General features: G+C 42.1%; 1 protein-coding gene across 4 annotated transcripts in view; it reads left to right on the forward strand.

The window, feature by feature from the left end:
- Positions 1 to 24,240, forward strand: part of LOC143808546 (ephrin type-A receptor 3-like) — a 401,286-nt gene that overhangs the window by 177,022 nt on the left and 200,024 nt on the right. For 3 of the 4 annotated variants that reach the window (XM_077291319.1, XM_077291321.1, XM_077291322.1), the window contains 4 exons: positions 6,699 to 6,854; positions 13,797 to 14,132; positions 23,210 to 23,322; positions 23,408 to 23,570. In XM_077291319.1, coding sequence (XP_077147434.1) covers positions 6,699 to 6,854; positions 13,797 to 14,132; positions 23,210 to 23,322; positions 23,408 to 23,570 — 768 coding nt within the window. The remainder of the gene's footprint in view (positions 1 to 6,698; positions 6,855 to 13,796; positions 14,133 to 23,209; positions 23,323 to 23,407; positions 23,571 to 24,240) is intronic. The other variant, XM_077291320.1, reaches the window with a different exon arrangement.

The following is a 24,240-nucleotide window of genomic DNA, read 5'->3' on the forward strand; positions in this document are numbered from 1 at the left end:
CCATATCAGCTCTGTGCAAGATATAACACATAATGCAAAATATAATAATCGAGTCAATGTGAGAAGATCATTATGATAAAGACATGAGTCCAGATCCCATTTATTTTCTTTACAGAAATATGCAATATTATAGGGACCTATCACATTCAGATATATGAGTTAATTTGCAGGTAAATAGTGTTAAAATCCTGTTTACTCAGCTAACGGAAGCAGCGGTTATTAATTTATGTTATCCCTGCAGCCGCTTTTTGCAGTCACAGGGGCAGTGCAGGGAGCAGTTACAGTTTTTCCCCCATAAAAGCAATGAAAAATTGCAGAAAACACAGCATACAGATTGCATTTTGAAGCCTTCTTTTGCTGCATTGTTGATGAATAAAACTAATGTTATTAGGTCATGTTCACACTAGCTGTATTTGGTCAGTATTTTACATCAGTATTTGTAAGCCAAAGTCAGGAGTGGAACAATCAGAGGAAAGTATAATAGAAATATATGCACCACCTCTGCATTTATCACCCACTCCTGGTTTTGGCTTGGTGAGGAAACATTACGGTCTATGCCCAGACCAATTTCCACGGATGTCTGAATGAGCCTTAATATGTCGGCAGTGGGTCACAATGACCGGCAAGAACATTTTTAATGTATGGACGTTGGGCTATGGGCCCCAATGACCCGCTCTGGGATTTTGTGATACTCTATCCAGAGATGTTTATGCTGTACGTGCAGTTGTGATGTGTCAATGGTTTTGCTATCACTTCAGTAGAGATGAGTGGATTGCTTGGTGCAACCCTGGTCAACGGTCAAAGATAATGCTCTCTCGCTCTTGACAAGAGCTGCACTAATTTCCTGATCGTCTGGGTTCCCTGGCATAATGTTTGATTTGCCAGCTTGGTTTGGCGTCATCTGTGTGGGATTCGGGCACACAGGAGACGTCTCATCAGCCCGGCTAATTATAGGCCAAGCTTAGGATTCCAGTAGGTAAGGAAATTTGCCCAACTCTATACTACAACAAGAGACTATTGACATGGACCATGGACCGAGGTTGCAGAAAGTGATTCCCTCATCTGTAGTAATCAATAATGGTTTCTCGCTGACCAGCAGTTATCACCTTCAGCAATGGCCGGATGTGAACAGTGTAAGAAGTGGAACAGCACAGGTCTATACTTTATTTAGTAGTCCATGCCAAGTACTGCAGATGTGAAGGAACAGATGATTGTCCTCGGTGAGACCAAAACATCCAACACCGCGGAGACACCATCACGTGTTTCTCAACGCAGTGATCCAGAATTGGATGTTTTGGTCTCCCCGAGGCCAATCATCTGTTCCTTCACAGCCTTTTACTAGGCACTGCTCCTAATAGCCAGATTTCTACTCCACACTGATGAGGGGCAAACACCCCGAAACAGCTGTCTGTGGATGGATACCATGCTTGGCATAGGTGGTTTTCCTGTATTGGATGTTTTCTTTTATTGGATGCTGCCCTTCCCGTGGTTGTTCCTTCCCGGGGAAAGGTCTGGCTATACACTGCTTGCGTTGAGAAACACGTGATGGTGTCTCCGCAGCTATCCTACATGCATTTGCATATTTCCCATAAGGGATGGGGGCAGTGTTCTGGATCACTGCGTTGAGAAACACGTGATGGTGTCTCCGCGGTGTTGGATGTTTTGGTCTCCCCGAGGCCAATCATCTGTTCCTTCACAGCCTTTTACTAGGCACTGCTCCTAATAGCCAGATTTCTACTCCACACTGATGAGGGGCATACACCCCGAAACAGCTGTCTGTGGATGGATACCATGCTTGGCATAGGTGGTTTTCATGTATTGGATGTTTTCCTTTATTGGATGCTGCCCCTCCCGTGGTTGTTCCTTCCCGGGGAAAGGTCTGGCTATTCACTGCTTGCGTTGAGAAACACGTGATGGTGTCTCCGCAGCTATCCTACAAGTACTGCAGATGGGCTCCTATTGAACAATGTAGGAGTTGAACTGTAGTCCGCGCATTGGCCGTGTAACAGTGCATGGAGTTGTGCTCTTCTACTCTGTACAGTAATTATATGTGACCACTGACTAAAGTGATAACAGTTGGGTGTCGGACCCCCACAAATTTTATATTGATGACATATCTTAAACATAGAAGAAGGAATATTTTGAATTCATGGAAAGGTATAGGCGGACATGTTTGTATTGCCGTTATCATCTAAGAAGAAGATGTAATTTTGGTCTTTACTCTTGTGCTGCTTGTACTACAGTATATAGTCATTTTTATCAATGTACATTTTTTTTTTATTTCTTCTATTTCTTTATTTCTTTTTTATTTCTTCTATTTCGTATGGATGCCCCCTGCATGCACATAATCTACGTTTATGTATGTGTCACTACACACTGCGTTTTCCACTCTGTCATTCACAACTCCGCTCTCCACATTTTCCAGTTCTCTTTTCGAGCCCAGAAAGTCTCTACAGCAAAAACATGTCCTTGATTTGCAGTGAATTGAAGCAGAAGGAGACAATGTATTATTGATGCCGTTTTCCTGTATCTAAGGAGTCATGTGTCAGGGCTGTAATATAGGACAACTCATCTATGAGCCGCTTCTCTCTAAACAATGAAATAAACAAAAGACCGCAACTGCTTAGTTTTTAATTCGGGAATGAACGCTCATTGTAAACGATTTTTTTGAAAGCTTGGACTAGCACCATTATAAAGTGCATTCAAAAAAGTCAAACTAACAATCTGCAAAACAGGTGAAAATTGATTAACAATGCAGCAGAGCAGAATTTGTCATTTGGCGGTGTTATCTCTGCCAGGACACAGGTAATCTCATGCCAACTCATAATGTATGAGCAATGCAGCCTCAGGGAGCCAATGACAAAGTCAGCTCTATTACATCTGCTTATCAGCTAGAAGTATAATTGATAGAAATATGATACGTAAATCAAAGGAAATAAAAGGAATAACAACATGGACTATGAATTATTTATGAAGCTCGATTGAGCTATATTGTAGGATGGAGAGGACCTAAAGTGATCGCTGATAAGACATTAAAGTAATGTGTTCACTTTTTCCACTGCGATTTGTGCGTAGGCGCTTGGAAAAAAATGTGCAATCATTTTAGGGAGGAGGACATTTCTGACAGCTGGGAATGTACCGTACCTACAGGAGACAACATTGTTACCATAGATCTGATATGTGATGGTGTCCCCTTCTATTCACAGCAAAGCTGCAAATATATGATGTTCTCAAAAGACGTGTAAATCAGTAAAACCATTAGAAAGTTGGGTGGGTGTCCTGGAGCAAGCGTCGTCAAGCTGTGAACTAACAGGAGATTTGCAAACACATTGCTGATTTCCTCCGTCTGGGTCTCAGGGGGCCATATGGAAACACATGGAGTCCCTCAGCCTAAGGCACTTTGCGTGTCACCATATGGTGCTCCGTGTGCTGACATATTAAGGGGTTATCTTCCTCTACAACACGGAATCTTATGGAACATGCCATGATTTTTTTTCTGACTGATTCACATGAATGGTTGGCAGAATGATTTAGAAGTCTATGGATATATCCACACCGGACGCATATGGTGCGACATTCACAGCCAAACCCATCATATGCTATGAATTTGCTACACATGATATCTGTTTTGATATCGAAAGAAGGAATGCATATGTTGTAGATATCAAATGTGGAGCTTCGGTCAATTTATGCTGCATATTTTCTCCGTGAGAGAGTATGAATTCCTCCCCTCTAGCACTCTGGCACCCCTCCAATCCATCCTACACTCTGCTGCCCAACTAATCCACCTGTCTCCCCGCTACTCCCCAGCCTCTCCCCTATGCCAAGCCCTTCACTGGCTTCCTATCGTCCAGAGACTCCATTTCAAAACCCTCACAATGACATACAAAGCCATCCACAGCCTGTCTCCTCCATACTTCTGTGACATGGTCTCCCGGTACTTACCTATACGCAACCTTCGATCCTCACAAGATCGCCTTCTCTTCTCTTATCTCTTCTTCCCACAACTGCATCCAAGACTTCTCCCGTGCTTCCCCCATACTCTGGAACTGTCAACCCCAACACATCAGACTCTCCCCTACCGTAGAGACCTTCAAAAAGACATCATACAGGGAGCAGGGAAAGGGATTAGTGGTGCCTCATCGAAATCCAAATAAACACAGGTTCCAGGAACAAGTGGCTGGATACCACTCAATAGCAACAGCAAAAAGGAAAAGAAAAAGTTCCAGCACCAGGCGTCTCTTCATAAAATCTTTACTACTTTATTCTCATGTCAAGAAAAAAACGTCATGCGGGGACGCAGCCCCTAAACGCCGTTCAATGTGATCTTGTTCAATTTAGATGACCATTTGATTAACAAAGCAAACCACTTCCCATTTCATGCTGTCAGAAACTGCACAATATGGCAAAGAAATGTCACAAGAACTGCAAAAGAAAGTTATTTCTTTACACAAGAAAGGGGAAAGCCACAAGATCAGCAAAGTTTTATTTATCAGTCAGAATACTGTTTCAAAAGGGAGAATAAAATTTAGCAAAAATGAAACTGCAACCATCTCACAAAGACATCCAGGCCGATCAAGGAGGTTAACACCTAAACAGGAGCATCTTCTGATGTGAAGGGTTGAAGAAAATTGACATACAGGGTGACTGCAATTAGCTAAAGAGGTAGAAAGACAACCTGGGTGATTGTTTCCATTACACAATATGGCGTACACTGGAGAGGAATGGCATGCATGGATGTCATCTATGAAGGAAGCCTCTCCAAAAGCCCATGTACACAAGAGGTTGCCTACAATTTGCCAGGGCCCAAGCTGAAAAATATGAAGATTACTGAGACTCTATATTCTGGAGCGATGAAGCCAAAATAAATTTTTGTTGAAATGATGACTTCAAAACTGTATGGTATTGAAAAGGTGAAGAGTAGAAAGAATAATGCATGGTGCCTACAGTGATACATGGTGGTGGCAGTGTCCTTATGGTGGTCTGCATGGGTGCGCCTGGTGTTAGGGAGCTACATTTCATTCATGGCATCATGAATTCACAGATGTACTGCTCTATAATGAAGGAAGATGACACCGTTACTCTGGGGTCCAAGAAGTATCGTTTCTCCTTTCAGACAGTGACATGTTAAGCATGTCGAGGTGAGGAGACTTAAAACTGCAATGCTCCTCTGGGAAATTACTCCATGCACTTGGTAGACATGCATTTTTCCCAACATGAGAATGATCCAAAATACACATCAGTTGCATTTCTGGAGAAGAACAAGGCCAAGTATGTGTCTTGATCTGAACCCAACCGAACACCTATGTTGAATTCTGAAGAGACAAGTACAGTAGAGCATCACTCTCCATCAAGCATCCAGGTTGTAAAAGAGGTCGTTCTTGAAGAATGGAAAGGTAGATGTTTGAATTTGTCGCCAACTTGTTAATTCCATGCCTAAAATACTTGGCACTGTCCCTAAAAATCATGGAAATTACTAGATATAGTAGTTTTTAATGTGGGGTGTATTCATTTTTGCACCTACTAATTTGAGTAAAACTGAAGATTTTGTAATAAATGTTATATTATTACCCTTACTTTCATGGTATGGGTCTAAAAAAATGTTGTATGAAGCTCAGTCCTGTAAAAATTTTGCAAATTGTTCTTGCGTTAAGTGAGATATTAATGAAAACTCATTTCCACGTAGACAGAAGGCACCAGACCTTGAATTATCAATCTCTAGTACAAAGTTGGTTTTGGAAAGAGTAATGAACAGTTTAGACAAGCCAATGCTTTGGGAAGTGTCCAGTCTAAAAGGGCCAAAAAAAAACCACTTGAAAGAGCAAAACACTCGTTCGTCAGGAGTGATGATTTATAAACTGGCTTAAAAGTCCTCAATCTCGGTAGCACATTGCCCCATGTAAAGAGGTGATATGCTGATGAAACAGTGATAATCTATAAGCACAGAACTATGTTATTGATGATCATTATGTCTAAAAAGATAAGTAAATGACCACTTATCAGCTCCTACGTAGCCCATCGGCGGTCGTTTAATGGTATGGATTGTGCTGTGTGGACACAACATAAGTATGTTGACTGCAAAGAATGTTGTAGTCCAATATAAATCATGCATCAATTGAAGGAATTAATTATGATCACTTTTGCCAAGCTAATTAATATTTATCCATGCAAATATTCCATTTTCTGATAATCTTACTCGGTGCCGAATAAACCTGTAGCCTAATTTTACTCAAACGACAAAAGGACAAAAGGCTAGCTCCTCAAATTGCTAATGGTTTCCATATGAAGCTCATCTTCAATTTATACTCTACTTCTACTGAGATTGGATGACTGCATGGGATAATTCTTTCCTACTGGCAGATAATATTCAGAGAGACCGTGTGCCAAAGTCTTCATCATGTTCCACAAGGCAAAATTCATGTTGCTTTTCAATAGAACCAATGAATGTGTTCAGTGTAATTCATGCAGTTCATTAAACATTTGCACATCTGTTCCCTCAGAATAGACTCCAAGAAATGCAGGGGGTCGTCACCAGACTCTACCAATGCTTACATGGACTATTTCACTTCATGTGTCTATCAATGCCAGATTACTGCATGGGGGGAATAGATTTTCTGAACTGTCATTTAAACCTGTCTTCCGCTGATTTTGACCGAGTCTACAATTTCATCCTGTGGTCTTTTTTTTTTGCCTTCCAGCCTGCCTACCGGGGTATTATAAGGCTTTACTGACGGATGCCATTTGTACACCGTGCCCGGCCCACAGCTTCTCCCTGCATCATGGCTCTGCTGAGTGCACTTGTGAAAAAAGCTTCTACAGGGCAGAAATGGACCCCAAGTCAATGCCTTGTTCACGTAAGTTGTGTTTTTGTTTTTTTTTCCAAAAGTTTTTAGAAAAATATTTTGCCAGGAGAGAAACAAATTAAGTGGGTTCTCTGCACTGGTGATGGGGATCCAAGAGATTAATCCAAGAGACAACATAGACTTCATGTGGTTTTATCATCAATGCGTTTCGAAGTCATCTGACTTCTCCACCAGGATATAACCACAGCAAATACCGGTTAACCTTTTATGGTAAATGTATAAAAAAAAATTTTTTAATTTCTTCTTTGTTATCAATTAAATATTGAAGTTTTTAGACTGTCAATTGAACCCTCGCAATCAGCTCATATTTTTATTTTGTAGATATTACTTTTCAGTTTGTGCTGTGTACAAAAGGGGTAGAGTAAGTAATCTTATTATTACTAGATAGCAGTATTGGAAAATATAAAGACGAAAATGGGTAACACAATGGACAAAAGTTCAGTCTTTCCTTCTTTCCCCCATAAAATGACCTCTGTACATGTTACAGAGCATGCCCACAATACTCTCCCAGACAACAAAATTGCTAATGTTCAGGACACTGTTATAAATCAAATGAGGCAACATGGCACAGAGAAAAAAGAATAAAAAAAATGTAAAACAAAAAATATATTTGAACATATATCGTTAATTAGTAAAATAAAATCATTTGGTATATTCTCTTTAAAACTCACCTGTTGAATTACAGTTATATCTGTACACCATATGATATCGTATATCCCGGGAAGTACAGTAGAGCCTAATTAGTAAGCTGGATATACACATTAGATTATTTTTGGCTGTGCCCACTGACTTTGACCATCCATGCATCTATTGAGTATGGTGGCTTCCTAAGTCTTCCTGAAAGGTCGATATTAGGAGAAAGAAAGATCAGCCAGTTGGACTTCAACATATCCAATCCTTTTGTTCTCAGAGGAGACAAACCACAATTAGAGGTATATAGCACAGACATCTTCTCTCCCTTTCATGAAGACTAGTGTATTATGTTGAGCCAAGTGTGCATGTGTATGAGTCGGTCATGAGAAAGTTTGGTCAACAAATATCTTGTGTAATATCATCCAGTGTTACGAAATACTTGCCCAATTTCCCTACCCTAAAACTTTTTGGTTGAATTGTTCTCAGTGCCTGGCATATGTAAAATACTCTACGCAAAAGAGTGAATACTATTAAAAATGAATAAAGCTATAGAGAGTATCAGAGGCTCTTGTGGAGATCAAGTGGAGGATTCTTGAACTACAGAGTTGTTCATTACAGTTGAAAATCAATGGTAGTGAAACTAAAGGATGATCACTCAAACTGAGAACCCTTATTATTACCCCATTTTCAAAGCATCTACTAACCCTATATGTCATGAAGTCCTACCCATAAAGGTCAGTCACCTGGTACAAGCTCTAATATTAAATAATGCACACCTTAAAGCTAATACACTATTAATGCTGGCTTTAAAGAAGACCTGTCAGCTCCTGACATATCTGTTTTACCAATTAATTGTACCTTCCATGTAATAACAATGTAGGAGATTTTTTCTTACGGTTACGCAATGTTCAGTTCCTCTGTTATTCCATTGACCCACTATGACTCTGTCCAATCAGTCTGGACTGTTTAGGAACACACCTATTTGACAAAGGTAAATGGTAATACTAAGTTGTTAGCTTATTCATAAATTTCTTGGAGGAATATCAGAAGAATGGCACCACCTAAAATGATATGAAATTAGAAAAAAGAACGACTACCATGGCACTAGTGACTTCGGTATTCATACATATATGTAACAGTCAGATTCATGAGCTATAGGTGGCTTGTCGACTGGTGCATAGTGCTCAGCTTTAAGCAATCGTAAAACACTGCTGACAAAAAAGAAAGAAATCGGCACTCACCACGTCAATGAAAATAGAGTCATTTATTCCATATTTCAGGACATGGACAGGGTATGCAGGAGGTTCAGAGGGGTGTAAGGAGGAGAGTGTGGATGATGTCTGTTTAGAATTATCCCAACGCCTCTAAGGGTCCAGGTGACCCGTAGAAGTATTGGAATAGCATGAAACAGCCGTCATCCACACTCTCCTCCTTGCACCCCTCTGAACCGCTTGCATACCCTGTCCATGACTCTTTTCATTGACGTGGTGAGTGCCGATTTCTTTTTTCTCTTGTCAGCAGTGTTATATGAATGTAGGCTTCATCATTATTATTTTCAGGGATAAGTGTTGACTAAAACAGACATGCTATGGTCCTCTTTAAATTCACTGCACCATTTTTGTCATCTCAGTATCGTAGTATGTGGTCTCAAGATATGAAATCTCTTAAAACTTTGGCCATCAATATGGAAAATGATTTACTCCACTACCAGTCCACTGATTGCTTGCTTTGGCCAAAGTCGGGCCTCGTGTACATGCTATTCTCTGTGCCAGATGTTTTTCCAAATTTCCATCCTCTACTATATTGTCTATTATTATCTAGAGATAGATGATTTTCCCGATGAAACTACTATTTTATTCCATATCCGACATGTCACTTTTGAACTGCCCTATAATGATAAGTGACAGAATAAGCCAGCAGCAATTACCAGGCTTTATGGTAGATAGTGGTCCTACGCAAGTAAAGTGATGTAAGGCAACTCTACATAAAGCACAAGTGTGTATTAATGGCAGACAGGTTTTCGCGTAGTTGAACGTGGTATATTAAAGGCACACTCAGGAATTGTATATTAAAGTACTAATCATGTAGTGTTTGCGAAACTTAATGGTATCCATCCATCAGATGGAGCTTAGCCTCTTCCATCTGCTCAGCCCTTTGTTTCGTAATGCAAGATGATAATAACTCAACGATGCATCATAAAGAGCAAGTTAAAAGTGATATAAATGCATGTACGCTCCCCGGCATTAATGCTCGGCAGCTGTGCTTCTCACTTATGTGCAGCTATACATATATATATCACGCCTGAAATGGGTCTCTTGTGCCATACAGACCGGGAGCTTACTCTCTAAGGACTTTTGCTAGGCTTCTTTTTCTAACTTTACAGCAGACGACTCCATTTTGATAGTCCCATAGGACCGATATCAAGGTGGTCCAATAGACTCCACTGTTGGAAATACTCTGTAACATGGCGGCCAAATCTATCTTTATGAATGTAAAAGCCTAAATAGCATGGCTGGTGTAAAGTGAACCTAGTCCAGAAAGCAGTTCTAGGATATTTTTGATATATTCAGGAGAATATGGTTCCTTAACCCCCAGATATGAGTTAGAGAGTTGCTCATGAATGTGACTAATTCTCTCAATTGCAGTTTACACGAATGCTCTCCATCTCTCTGGAGTCACCCCAACAAGTTAGAGTTTTTAATGATGAACCTGCACCTATTGGACATTTATGGCATCTAGTTTTTATACACGACCAGGCTTCAGAGTTTTCACGTTGTGCATGTATATATATATATATATATATACTGTATATATTTATGTACCGGTATATATCACAATTATTACCCCAAAATGAAATATAAGGACTATATATTCCAGCCTCCTTCTTTACCCCATAATATTTATTCAAAGTGGTTCTATCATAGAACAGGCCATAAATGTCTGATAGGTGTGGGTCACAGAAGTATGAGCTGCATCTGTCTCCACAAAAGAAGTTGCTTAATTCCTCATTACGGCTAAAATCCCACTGACAGTAAGTGAAGAGATGCAAGACCACCTCACTTCTCATTGCTAAATGCTAGCCAGAATGGGGGGGTCAATAGATCTTTCTATCAGCCAATATCAACTGTTGCAGGAGAGTCACTAAGCTCAAAGAAAGTCAGTAAGCCCCTAGTACAGGGGTGGGCAATTAATTTTCCTGAGGGGCCACATGAGAGATCATGACTGTTGTTGAGGGCCAAACTAATAGCTTGAAATTAATTCTATTCAATGTTAATTTATTAATATTAATTGTATCACTGAAATATTGAGCATAATTAAGTATGCTGACACCCCCTATATATCTTTGTACCCCCACAGCCCCTTATATGCAGCATGAGCCTCACACAGCCTACTACATATGCAGCATGAGCCCCACACAGCCTCACTATATACGGCATGAGCCCCACACAGCCTCTCTATATACGGAATGAGCCCCACACAGCCTCCCCTTATACAGCATGAGCCCCACACAGCCTCCCCATATACATCATGAGCCCCACACAGCCTCTCTATATATGGAATGAGCCCCACACAGCCTCTTTATATACGGCATGAGCCCCACACAGCCTCCCTATATATGGCATGAGCCCCACACAGCCTCTCTATATACGGAATGAGCCCCACATAGCCTCCCTATATATGGCATGAGCCCCACACAGCCTCTCTATATACGGAATGAGCCCCACACAGCCTCCCTATATATGGCATGAGCTCCACACAGCCTCCCTATATATGGCATGAGCTCCACACAGCCTCCCTATATACGGCATCAGCCTCATACAGCCTCCCTATGTACGACATGTACAGCATGAGCCCCACAAAGCCTCCCCATGTACTGCATGAGGCTCGGTTTCCCCATATAGTACAAGAGGCCCCACACAGCTTCCCCATAAACTGCATGAGCCCCACACAGCCTTCTTATATACAGCATGAGCCCCACAGTCTCTCCACATACTGAATGAGGCCCCACACAGCCTCCCCATATAACGATTGAGCCCCACACAGCCTCCCCATATATTCCATGACAGTATACAGCCTTCCCATAGCCTCACCATATGCAGCATGCCACCCCCATAGCCTCCCAATGTGCAGCATGATACCCCCATATCCTCCCCATGTGCAGCATGACACACCTATAGCCTCCATGTGTGCAGCATGACACCCCATAGCCTCCCCATGTGCATTATGTCACCCCATAGCCTCCCCATTTGCTGCATGTCCCCCATAAAATCCCCATGTTCACCACATAGAATCCCCATGTTCACCTCATAGAATCCCAATGTTCACCCCATAGAATCCATATGTTCACCCCATAGAAACCCCATGTTCACCCCAACACAATTAAACTCACCTGACTCCCATTCCGTTGAAGCCAACATCTCCTGTAAAACAAAAATAAAAAGCAACAAGAGTAATAGTCCCATCAGCCGCCACTTGTTGTCGCTGTTATCAGTTGAATATAACTCTCTTCTTTCTCCCTTGCTTACGCTGATCACCAACAGAGTGAGGGGAGATTGATGAGAGCCGTCTTCAGCACCCGGCTCTGGGGAACAGCGCTTACTGTATTGCTGCTTCCCAAGCATCAGTACGCGTGGTACTGATGTGGCACACAGGACACACAGACACTGGTATCTCCGGTACTGTTTTTTCCAGTACCTGAAATATGAGGACGTGTGAAATCGGCCTAATACGGCATATGATAAAGCCTCTGCCTCTATATGGCTGGAATACGTACATAGAAGTACATAGCAAAGATCATGTTAGGGATCATAGGCAACAGATTAATATTAGTCCCCAACTGATTGTTGGAAAATAAATTGAATATTGAATTCCATAATGTCAGCCTCAGCATGCCTCATTTTCACTCTTCTTGAAAATCCTCCTACTAAGCAGATCAGATCAGAGTTATCTTTAGGCGGACAGTCTAGAAAATATAGCATGCATTTTCTGCATGATCTGCTCCATTGTCAGCTATGCTTATTAAGACTGACATCCTAACATTATATAAATTTAGTGCATGTGAGTGGGCGAGTTTCTGCATCAATTCTGCTCCAATTGATTGTCTATTTTGTCTGATACTTTCCATATAAATAATTCCAAATATTGTAAAATTGCACTAGTGGGATGTAGTGTAAAAATGAAAAAGAATTATTTAAACATTGCACAGAGTCCCTGGTGGTGTTACACGTGATATACATGCACATTAATTATCACACCTTGTGATCATGCTAGAAACTAATTACTCAAATTCGCCTCTAGTATTAACGTATGGGTACATGTAAAATCAAGTACATATCTTCTCTCTGATTTTACTAAATTGCAAGTGTATGAAACAGAGGATACACATTTAGGCATCTCCAGCATTGATAGCACGTGATATAGCACCCACCATCTATCACAGAAGCAAAGCGCAATCATTATGGTCTAAAAATATACATTTTGTATAAAATATAACAAAAATTACTTAAAAAGAATAATAAATATTTCAAGATTTTAGTAAATTATTGCAAAATGATACAGTCCTTCCTTAGCATCATGGATACTTAGAACCGTATCTGACCTAAAATGTTTCGAAGGGCAATGTACATTTTCTTAAATAATAATAAATGATACATCTTTAGAACAGGAGCTCATTTTCCTTTGGCGCTGTGACAATGATGCATCTTCAGTATGATGTTATATTCGGATGACGATCTGTTGCAGACAACATCGATCAATTTAGTTCAGCTTTTGTTTTGGTCATTAATAATTTGCTAACTTTTCCTTACGTTCCCGCACCCTTTCAAGACTTTGTTTACAAGCTCCTTTGAAAATGAATCACTTCTGGCATTCAGAGAATAGACCATTGGCAATCGTTCAGATTACACTGGGTACGCTCTTGTTTGGCGCCATTCCAGAGTGCTTGAACAAGGGAGTGTCCTTTGTCAGAAACCTGATAGACTCGCATGCTAGAAGGCCTCTGATAGCGGAACCTTTAGATCACTTTCGTGACAGGAAGATAAATTGCTCAAGGGGTTTAGTATACTGGAATGAATGGGACAGAGGTTGAGTTTTCCAGCAGAAGCTGTCATAAAATCTATGTTTCTATCAGGAAATGATTAATGGTGTCCCTTTAAAAGCCTGGTTATGATAAATAGCGCCTGTCTCTTAAAGGTTATCTACTCTGTTGAAACTGATGGGATCTTGGACAGGTGTGCTTCTCTCCAATTCACTTTCCCTGTTAAATGTCACTATCTCCTTATCTTCTCTATCTTCTTTAAGGTCCACCATCTGCTCCACATAATCCAGTATCGACTGTCAATGAGACATCCGTCATTATGGAGTGGAGCCCTCCAGAGGATTCAGGAGGTCGGAAGGATGTCACATATAACATCCACTGCAGAAGATGCCAACTAGAAGGACAGAAATGTAATCCATGTGGAAGTGGGATCCATTATATACCAAGGCAGTTTGGTTTGCCCCACCCTCGCGTGCTCATCACAGATCTGCTTCCTTACACCAACTATACGTTTGATATCGAGGCTTTGAATGGGGTCTCTGAGCTAAGTTCTGGACCTAAGCAATTTATTTCTGTCAATATTACCACAAGTCAAGTAGGTGAGAAATCTTCCTTTAACTTACAAATGGATGTGGCTTTGGTTCCACATGGTGTTAATATCAAAACACTTTGTGCAAATTACTATGGATAAAGCATAGGTTTGTTAGATCTCAATGCACATCAGTGGTGGACATTGAAGGGGCTTGAGGGTTTCAAAAGTATTTATTTGCTGAAAAGAATTGTTTTTTTTAAAACTGTAAAAACATCCACAGAATTAAAGTTGCCATGGCTCACGATTGTCATGAGCTTGACCTTCTTCAAACAAAGATCAAGATCGATACCGAGTAGATCTGTGTACCCGGCATCACTTTGTTTTCTGTTTTACATATTGAGTACATTTTATGCAGTGTAGAAAACACACAGTGATGTTCATGGACATATTTCCATTGAACTGAAAAACACGAGATTACACTAGTAAAGGGTATGTATTTAACTAATGTAAGATATTGTAATGGTTATATGCCATGGGCAATCAGCTTTGGTTAGAAGTCCATGGTTCCTTCATAAGCAGGAGGACACTGAGCCTCTGCTGGGAGGAGGGATAGAGAGCCCCGAATGGACGCTCCTTGGACCGTACCAAGAGGATTAACATACAGAGCGGGAGAACTTTAAAAGGTTTTTGGGGAGAATACAGAGGGAGTCAGGGGGTTATATAACCATTTATGGAATGCAGCACAGAAGCTGAATAAGGTGATAGTCTTAGATGACACATGACAAGACTGATGACAGGTTCCCTGTTAATAATTTATATTGCAGTCATCATATTATATAGCACTGTGCACTTACAATTGCTCATTTTGCCTTTCTACCCACTTAATTCTTCTCTTTTCTCTGCTTTATATAGAAACAGGAGGTCTATTTTCCCTGCATTTATCATTCCCATCTTCAACTCCTGACCCAGTTGCTCCTCCTCACCCACCCCAGCTACAGACTTTTGAGTGACTTATCACTCATATAGGGAAAATAGACCATGTTTCTACATAGAGCTTAGAAAGATTCAGCTAGTCAGTTTTGATCATGTGATGTCATAGACCTAATGGAAAACAGAAGAATTATCTGGGTAGAAAGGCAAAATGAGCAATTGTAAGTACAAAGGAAAATAAAATGTTGAAAGTGCTTCTAAAAATATCAAGATGGAGACAGTAGGTAATGATGAGACTAGTCCAGTGTTGCCCACGGATGACTTCTTACCACACAACTCCAGGTCTCTCCTGATGTACACATGTGGGAGAAACCTGTTAATCACCTGGAGCAAAGGAAGGAAAAACTGGTCAGGGTGGCCCTGTACTAGTCTCATCTCTTCCTAGAGCCTGATTGTTAAGCTAGGTTTTCTCTGAAATATTGGAGCTTTTCAGAAAAATAACATCCCTGGCTCCAATTGTACAGCACTGATCTGATTAATCCTACCCATTTTGGCTGTATGGTCCAATCGCCAATTTCCTTTATTCATTTAAAAGAGCCCTATATAATACCACGTCTCCTACAGCAGCCACTGGGGAAAAATGTGCGCCCACATAAACTTTGCCATTTTCAACTACTGGATCCACAGAGATTAGGTGATGTGTTCTCAGTTAAAGAAAGGTTTTCCATTTGGGCCAATTTTTGGTTTCTTCAAAATGTTCATATCATTCTGCTTGATATGTGATACATAAAGAATAGACAAAAAATGATTGCCCATAGCAATCACCAAAACATTTCATTCACAAAGTAATGATTCCCATGCAACTTTACTTGGAATTTTACTGTACATTGTGCTGTTCCTCCTAAATTTATGAATATATTGAAAATTGGGTGCCACTAGTGTCTTACACGCTCTGATACTGTCCAATCAATGCTTACTATGTCAGACTAAATAGAAATATACCACTGTGACAAAGAAAATGGTAACACCCTGCTGTCAAATTTTTCACACATTTTCAGGAGGAATAACAGATGAAATCTAGATTTATGAATTGTAGCTGCATCAGGGCTGCAAGTATTATGACGGTTCTCTTTAAATACAATTGTTTCTCATGATTTGGACATTTATATGCCATCATATTCAAGTCAGTTTCAGGCAATCAGGTCACCATTGGTGTGGCCAAGCAGCTCGATCTCGATGCCCCTTCCCACCTACATGGTTTCTAGCTTTATGTCCTCTTCTGGCTCCTATGAAGTCAGAACTGTCAGTCAATGAACAGTGAGGATGAGACAGATCGAAAAATTGATGGAAAATTGCCCTGACTTGCTTGGTCAAGTGTGCACCGAGCGCCTATGCCAGTCATTTTGTGCTGACAGATTTCCTTTCTTTAAGGCTATGTGCACACGTAGGAAATGTAGTGCAGAATTTTCTGCACTAAATCTGCATCTCCTGGCAGAAAACGCAGGTTCAGATTTGATGCAATTTTTGTGTGTTTTTGTTGCAGATTTTGTGCAGTTTTTGCGCAGTTTCTGTGCAGTTTTTGTGCAGATTTTACCAGTGCGGATTTTTATCATGGAGGGGTGCAGAAACGCAGCAGAACTGCACAAAAGAAGCGACATGCACTTCTTTGAAATCTGCAGCGTTTCTGCGTGGATTTTTCTGCACCATGTGCACAGCTTTTTTTTTTTCACATTGATTTACATTGTACTGTAAATCACAGTGCAGATCTGCAGCGTTTCTGCAGCAGAAAAAAACACTGCAGATCTGCACTAAATCTGCACTAAATCTGCATCGTGTGCACAGGCCCTAGGCTGTGTGCACACGTAGCAGATTTTTCGCGATTTTTCGCATTGTTTGCTATAAAAACGCTATAAAACCGCGAAAAAAATGCTCACATTAAGCATCCTATTTAATAGAACGCAATCCGCATTTTTTGTGCACATGCTGCGTTGTTTTCCTGAGCGGAATCGCATTCCAGAAAAAAACGCAGCATGTTCATTAAATTTGCGGAATCCGCACACCTAGGAATGCATTGATCTGCTTACTTCCCGCATGGGGCTGTGCCCACCATGAGGGAAGTAAGCAGATCATGTGCGGTTGGTACCCAGGGTGGAGGAGAGGAGACTCTCCTCCATGGACTGGGCACCATATAATTGTTAATTGTCAAGTGTGACCAACCTGTCAATCAGTTTTCCAAGCGATGCTACAGATCGCTTGGAAAACACTAGCATTTTGCAAGCTAATTATGCTTGCAAAACGCTAGTTTTTAGCGGGAATTGTCACGGGGATACAAGGAGAGCTAATAACCCGGGCCCCTGCAATTTCCCTCAGACTAGGGAAACCCTGTCTGACCCTCTACCTGAAGTTTACACTGAAGGTGTGCATGTTCAGGCCTCCACCCTCACCCTGACTCCTGATTCAGCCCTAGACTGAATACCACCACCCACCACCCAGTGAATGCAATAGACCAATACCCACAGTTATAACAAACAAGGATAAAGGAAAATATACACCACGCCGCAGTTAATCAGGAATACACTATAAAGGTGCAGGGCAAAATAAATACAAATATAGGAAGGAGTAAATAAGACAAAGGAAAATACACCACCAGCAACGATACTCCAACAACCAGCTCTCCACTCCGGACCGAGATAACTACGGATAAGACAGAAGCTATAATCGGCGACACCCAAAGATCAGGAGAACCATTTAAAGGAAATGGGCATGGCCCAGCTTCCAATCCGAGGATCAGATAAATTAACCCCGGAGCAGCCAGACGAAAACTAGCCGACGCCAATGAACAAACAGTGGTCAAACGCGGAATTACCGCTGTCTGTCAGACGACCTGGTCTGAACAGTGTCCGACATGACAGTACCCCACCTTCTACAAGGGACCCCAGGGCCCTCACGGCTTATAGGACCCGGCTTGTCCGGATGGCGACGATGAAAACACCTGACCAGCCGATCCGCATGAATGTCCGAGGCTGGTACCCAGGACCTCTCCTCAGGCCCATAACCACACCAGTGTACCAAATATTGTAAAGTGCGGCGCACCACACGAGAGTCAACCACCCTGGAGACTTCAAATTCTAGGTTACCATCCACCAAGACTGGAGGTGGCATAGGCGCCGCATCCACAGAACCCACCACCTTCTTAAGAAGAGACCTGTGGAACACGTTGTGTATTTTATACACCGTAGGGAGCTCCAGTCGGTACGCTACTGGGTTAATGACGGCGGTGACCCTAAATGGACCAATAAACCGTGGAGCCAATTTAAGGGATGGTATCTTGAGTCTTATGTTTTTTGTGGATAACCACACCCAGTCATCCACACTCAGGTCCGGACCTGGCACACGCCTACTGTCAGCCACACGTTTGTACCTAGCACCCACACTCAACAGGTGCTGTTTCACTCTCCTCCAGACTGATGACAATTGTGTTCCTAACTGGTCTTCCTGAGGATGTAGCCCGTAAACACAAAAAAAAGGAGAATCCCCAGACGACTCCTGGCGGTGATTATTGATGGCAAACTCAGCCAAAGGAAGAAAGGTAGACCACTCCTCCTGGTTATCAGAGACAAAGCAGCGCAAGTACTGCTCCAAATTTTGGTTCATACGCTCGGTCTGACCATTTGACTGGGGATGAAATGCAGACGAATGAGACAACTTGATCCCCAGCCGTGAGCAAAATGCTTTCCAAAATTTTACTACAAACTGAGTACCCCTATCTGACACGATGTCAGACGGAACTCCATGAAGCCTGACCACCTCCTGCACAAACACCTGAGCAAGAGTCTTAGCGTTAGGTAAAGAAGGCAAAGACACAAAGTGCGACATTTTTGAAAACCGATCCACAATCACCAAAATGACCGTGTTCCCAGCTGAGAGAGGCAAATCCGTGATGAAATCCATGGAGATTTCTGTCCATGGCTTACTAGGTACCTCCAGAGGAAGCAGTGTGCCAACAGGACGGGAGCAGGGCATCTTCGCCCTAGCGCACGTGGTTTTAGCTGACACATATGAGACCACGTCCTGTCGGATTTTGGGCCACCAAAACCGACGTGACACCAACTCCAAAGTACCTCTAACCCTTGGGTGGCCAGCCAGGACAGTATCATGATGCTCCGCCAACACCTTTAGGCGGAGATGAAGCGGTACAAAAGATTTGTTGATGGGAAGCTCAGATGGTACCTCCTCCTGAGCCTCGGCAATCTCAGCCTCAACCTCGGTAGTGAGGGCTGAAACCACAACACCCTTTTGGAGAATGGGTACTGGGTCTTCCCGAGGTTCTCCCCCCGGAAAACACCTGGACAGAGCATCCGCCTTAGTGTTTTTAGACCCTGGTCTGTAAGTGACAACAAAGTTGAACCGCGTGAAAAACAATGCCCAGCGAGCCTGCCTGGGAGACAGACGCTTGTCAGACTCCAAATACAGCAGATTCTTATGGTCGGTAATAACAGTGACCTGATGTACCGACCCCTCCAAGAAGTGTCGCCATTCCTCAAACGCCAACTTAATAGCCAACAACTCCCTGTTGCCGATATCGTAGTTACGTTCAGCGGACGATAGTTTTTTGGAGAAATAGGCGCACGGACGCAAACCACTCAAGGATGAGCCTTGAGACAGTACCGCCCCCACACCAACCTCAGACGCATCGACCTCCACGACAAAGGGTTTAGATACATCTGGCTGCACAAGAATGGGGGCCGAAACAAAACTCTTCTTGAGAAACTCAAATGCGCGAACAGCAGCCTCAGGCCAAACGGAGAAATTGGTACCCTTTTTAGTCATGTCAGTTAGCGGTTTAGCAATGATAGAAAAATCCTTGATAAATTTCCTATAGTAGTTAGAAAACCCAAGGAACCGCTGAAGTGCTTTCAGGTTATCAGGACGTTCCCAATGCAGCACCGCTTGCACCTTAGCGGCGTCCATTTTAAAACCAGAAGCAGACACAATATAACCCAAGAACGGCAACTCTTGAGCAAAAAATACACATTTCTCAAGTTTAGCATACAGCTTATTCTCTCTGAGAAGCTGTAACACCTGCCTGACATGATCTAAATGAGTATCACAGTCGCAAGAATATATGAGGATGTCATCTAGGTACACGATAATGAATTTCCCCAAAACATGCGAGAACACATCATTGATGAAATGTTGGAACACTGCAGGTGCGTTAGTTAACCCAAAAGGCATCACCAAATTTTCAAAATGACCCTCAGGGGTATTAAAAGCCGTCTTCCACTCATCACCTTGATGGACTCTTATGAGGTTGTACGCCCCCATGAGGTCAAGCTTGGTAAACCACTTAGCACCTGCCACCTGGTTGAACAAGTCAGGTATCAGTGGCATAGGGTATGGATCATGAACCGTAATCTGGTTCAACTCCCTGAAATCCAAACACGGGTGTAATCCGCCATCTTTCTTCTTCACGAAGAAGAACCCTGCTGCCACTGGCGAGGATGACGGCCTGATGTGCCCTTTGCTCAAACTTTCAGAAATGTAATCCTTGAGCGCTTGTCTCTCCGGACCGGAGATGTTGAACATCCTTGCTTTAGGCAACTTGGCCCCTGGTTTAAACCTGATAGAACAGTCATAGGAGCGGTGTGGCGGCAACTCTGAACAACCCTTCTCAGAGAACACATCCGCATAATCCTGAAGTGACTCAGGAACGCTTGAAGTCACAGCGGACACACACGTGGCCAGGCAATTCTCCTGACAGAAATCACTCCACTGGATTATGTCCTGAGTTTTCCAGTCAATCACCGGGTTGTGTGTAGACAACCATGGAAAACCCAGAACCAATTGTGCCAGAAGACTCTTGAGCACCTTACATGTGACCTGCTCAAAATGAAGAACCCCAATGTGGAGTTTAACCTCAGCCACGAACTCAGTAATCTCCCCCTGTGGAAGAGGAGCAGAATTGATGGTGACCACACGGATAGGATGAGGCAGTTTTTCAATCTTAAAACCAGCAGTGCGCGCAAACTCCTCATCAATGAGATTTGTGGCGGAACCACTATCCACAAAAATAGTGATTGGTATCTCTCTGCCAGCGACAACAACTTTGGCAGGGAGCATGCACTGAGAAATCATCATGGAGGATATACATAAGCTCAAATTGGACTCCTCCACACCTTCTGAGCTCAGATGTTTTCCGCCATTGCGTTTTTCTTTAAAAGCAGAGGACAGATATTAATAAAATGACCAGTTTTACCGCAGAAAAAACAGGCTCCCTGCTTCCTGAGTACAGGGGTACGATTCTTAACATGTGACACCCCTGCCATTTGCATAGATTCCGTGGGCTCACCTGCAGCAACCTCACGTGAACCTAAACCTTCACCCACAGGCGGCGTCTCATGATTCCCCTGACGCAAACGGCGATCAATGCGGACAACAAGACTCTTAGCAGAATCTAGTGAAGCAGGAGTCTCTTACATCAGGAGGGCTTTTTTAACCCTATTAGAAACTCCATGAATAAAGTGACTCCGCAATGCTGGCTCATTCCACTGAGTGTCAACCGCCCAGCGGCGAAATTCAGAACAGTAATCCTCTGCAACACGCTCCCCCTGGCAAATAGTGCGTAACTTAGATTCTGCTAGAGCCATTCTGTCTGGATCGTCGTAAATGTGTCCTAGAGCAGAAAAGAAACCCTCCACTGAGTTAAATGCAGCAGAATCAGACGGCAACGAAAAGGCCCATGCTTGGGGATCCCCACTTAATAATGACAACACCAGGCCCACACGTTGAGCCTCATTACCAGAGGAGATCGGGCGCATACGGAAATACAGTTTGCAAGCTTCACGAAAAGAAACAAATTTACTGCATTCCCCAGCAAATTTTTCAGGCAAAGGAAACTTGGGCTCATTAACTCCTCCTGTCGCTCCAGCCTGTATATTAGATACTGCTAGTCCCTGTTGCTGCACTGCTCCCCTCAACTCAGTGACCTGTAGGGACAGCGCCTCCAACTGGCGGGTTATGGAAGTCATGGGATCCATGACAAAACACAGAGAAGAAAAAAAAAAAAAGGAACCCCCTTTTTTCTTTTTTTTGTTAGGCCGATTATAATGTCACGGGGATACAAGGAGGGCGAGAGCTAATAACCCAGGCCCCTGCAATTTCCCTCAGACTAGGGAAACCCTGACTGACCCTCTACCTGAAGTTTACACTGATGGTGTGCATGTTCAGGCCTCCACCCTCACCCTGACTCCTGATTCAGCCCTAGACTGAACACCACCGCCCACCACCCAGTGAATGCAATAGACCAATACCCACAGTAATGACAAACAAGGATAAAGGAAAATATACACTACGCCGCAGTCAATCAGGAATACACTATAAAGGTGCAGGGCAAAATAAATACAAATATAGGAAGGAGTAAATAAGACAAAGGAAAATACACCACCAGCAACGATACTCCAACAACCAGCTCTCCACTCCGGACCGAGATAACTACGGATAAGACAGAAGCTATAATCGGTGACACCCAAAGATCAGGAGAACCATTTAAAGGAAATGGGCATGGCCCAGCTTCCAATCCGAGGATCAGATAAATTAACCCCGGAGCAGCCAGACGAAAACTAGCCGACGCCAATGAGCAAACAGTGGTCAAACGCGGAATTACCGCTGTCTGTCAGACGACCTGGTCTGAACAGTGTCCGACATGACAGGAATACGCATTCCAATTCCGCATGCGATATACCCGCGGCAGGAGTTGCAGAATTGCAGCGGAAATTTCCGCGGCAATTCTGCAACATGTGCACTTAGCCTAAATGTAAATTATACAGATCCTGCTTAATAATTTTCTAGATATAACATTTTTATTATTTATTAGTTTCATTTCTTGTAGCATAACATTAGTGTGTACATTTTTATTATTGCTCATGATTACATCTGCTTCCAGTTTTGTTCATTGTCACATAATTTTCCCATACAATTTTCCAGCATAGTAATTATTAGTAATAAATTGTATTTGTATTTATTATCTGATATTTCTGTTAATTCTCTGTCTCGATTTTTCTATGGTGCATTTGCCAAAAGAATTCTAGACAAGTATAGAAAAAATAATTTTAGAGGGGTTTTTTTAAAATCTGGAAATACCAAAACAATAATTATAAAATAGTTATCATATAAAATAATTAACCTTTAAAAAAAACTTTGTAATGTTTCCGTCAGTCAATGTAATCCTGAAGGAGCGAAAGAGTAAAGACAGCGTCACTTTGGCTTTCCAAGCACCAGAAAAAACTAATGATGCAGTGGTGGAATATGAAGTCATCTACTATGAAAAGGTCAGTGCTGCAAACGTATGTTCATTGCCTTTCTGGAAATATTAATACAAGCTGATTAGTATTTGCTGTGTGTTATTCCCTGCAGAATCAAAAGGAGCAAAATTATACAATATTGAAAACAAAATCAACTTTTATGACTGTCGATGGCCTTAAACCCGGGACTACTTACGTGTTCAGAGTCCGAGCTCACACACTGGGTGGACAAGGAATCTATGGAGGAGAGATAGAATTGGAAACAAGTACGGAAGGTGAATTATATGTTATGATGTTTGAGGCAGATCTTAGTACATTAGTTTAGCAGCCAGTTACTTGCTACAACAATATAGGAGCTTGGAATGTGGTGAAAGAGAAGGGGCCAAGATCTAATCCCTTGATGAGACCTAACCATATTATGAAATCATTTTTATTACATTTTTAAAAGTAAACAAAAAATAAACATAACTACTCTCTACTACAATGATACATTAAAGAAAGGAAAAGGGAAGGGAGGAAATCTATCTCATGCATTCAAAACAGAGTGGTCCAATATGCTAGCTTAATCAAATAATGTTGTTTAACAATACCACTGAACTATAGAATGTTAGACTTGGAAGAGACCCCCATTCACTAATTCACTAATCCATCTCAGACAGATGTCTGTCCAGCCTCTGATTGAAGACTTCCATTAAAGGAGAACTCACCACCTGTCATGGCAGCCTGTTCCACTCATTGATCACCCTCACTGTCAGAGTTTTTCTAATATCTAATATGTATCGCTTCCCTTTAAGTTTTATTCCATTGCTTCTCTTGTTTCCATGTGCAAATGAGAATAAGATTAATACCTCTACACTGTGACATCCCTTCAGATATTTGTAGACCACTATTATGTCTCCCCTTAGCTTTCCTTGTTACAAGTTAAACATTCCCAGATCCTTGAAC

The sequence above is a fragment of the Ranitomeya variabilis genome, chromosome 2, assembly GCF_051348905.1.
Source record: "Ranitomeya variabilis isolate aRanVar5 chromosome 2, aRanVar5.hap1, whole genome shotgun sequence".
Classification (NCBI taxonomy): Eukaryota; Metazoa; Chordata; class Amphibia; order Anura; family Dendrobatidae; genus Ranitomeya; species Ranitomeya variabilis.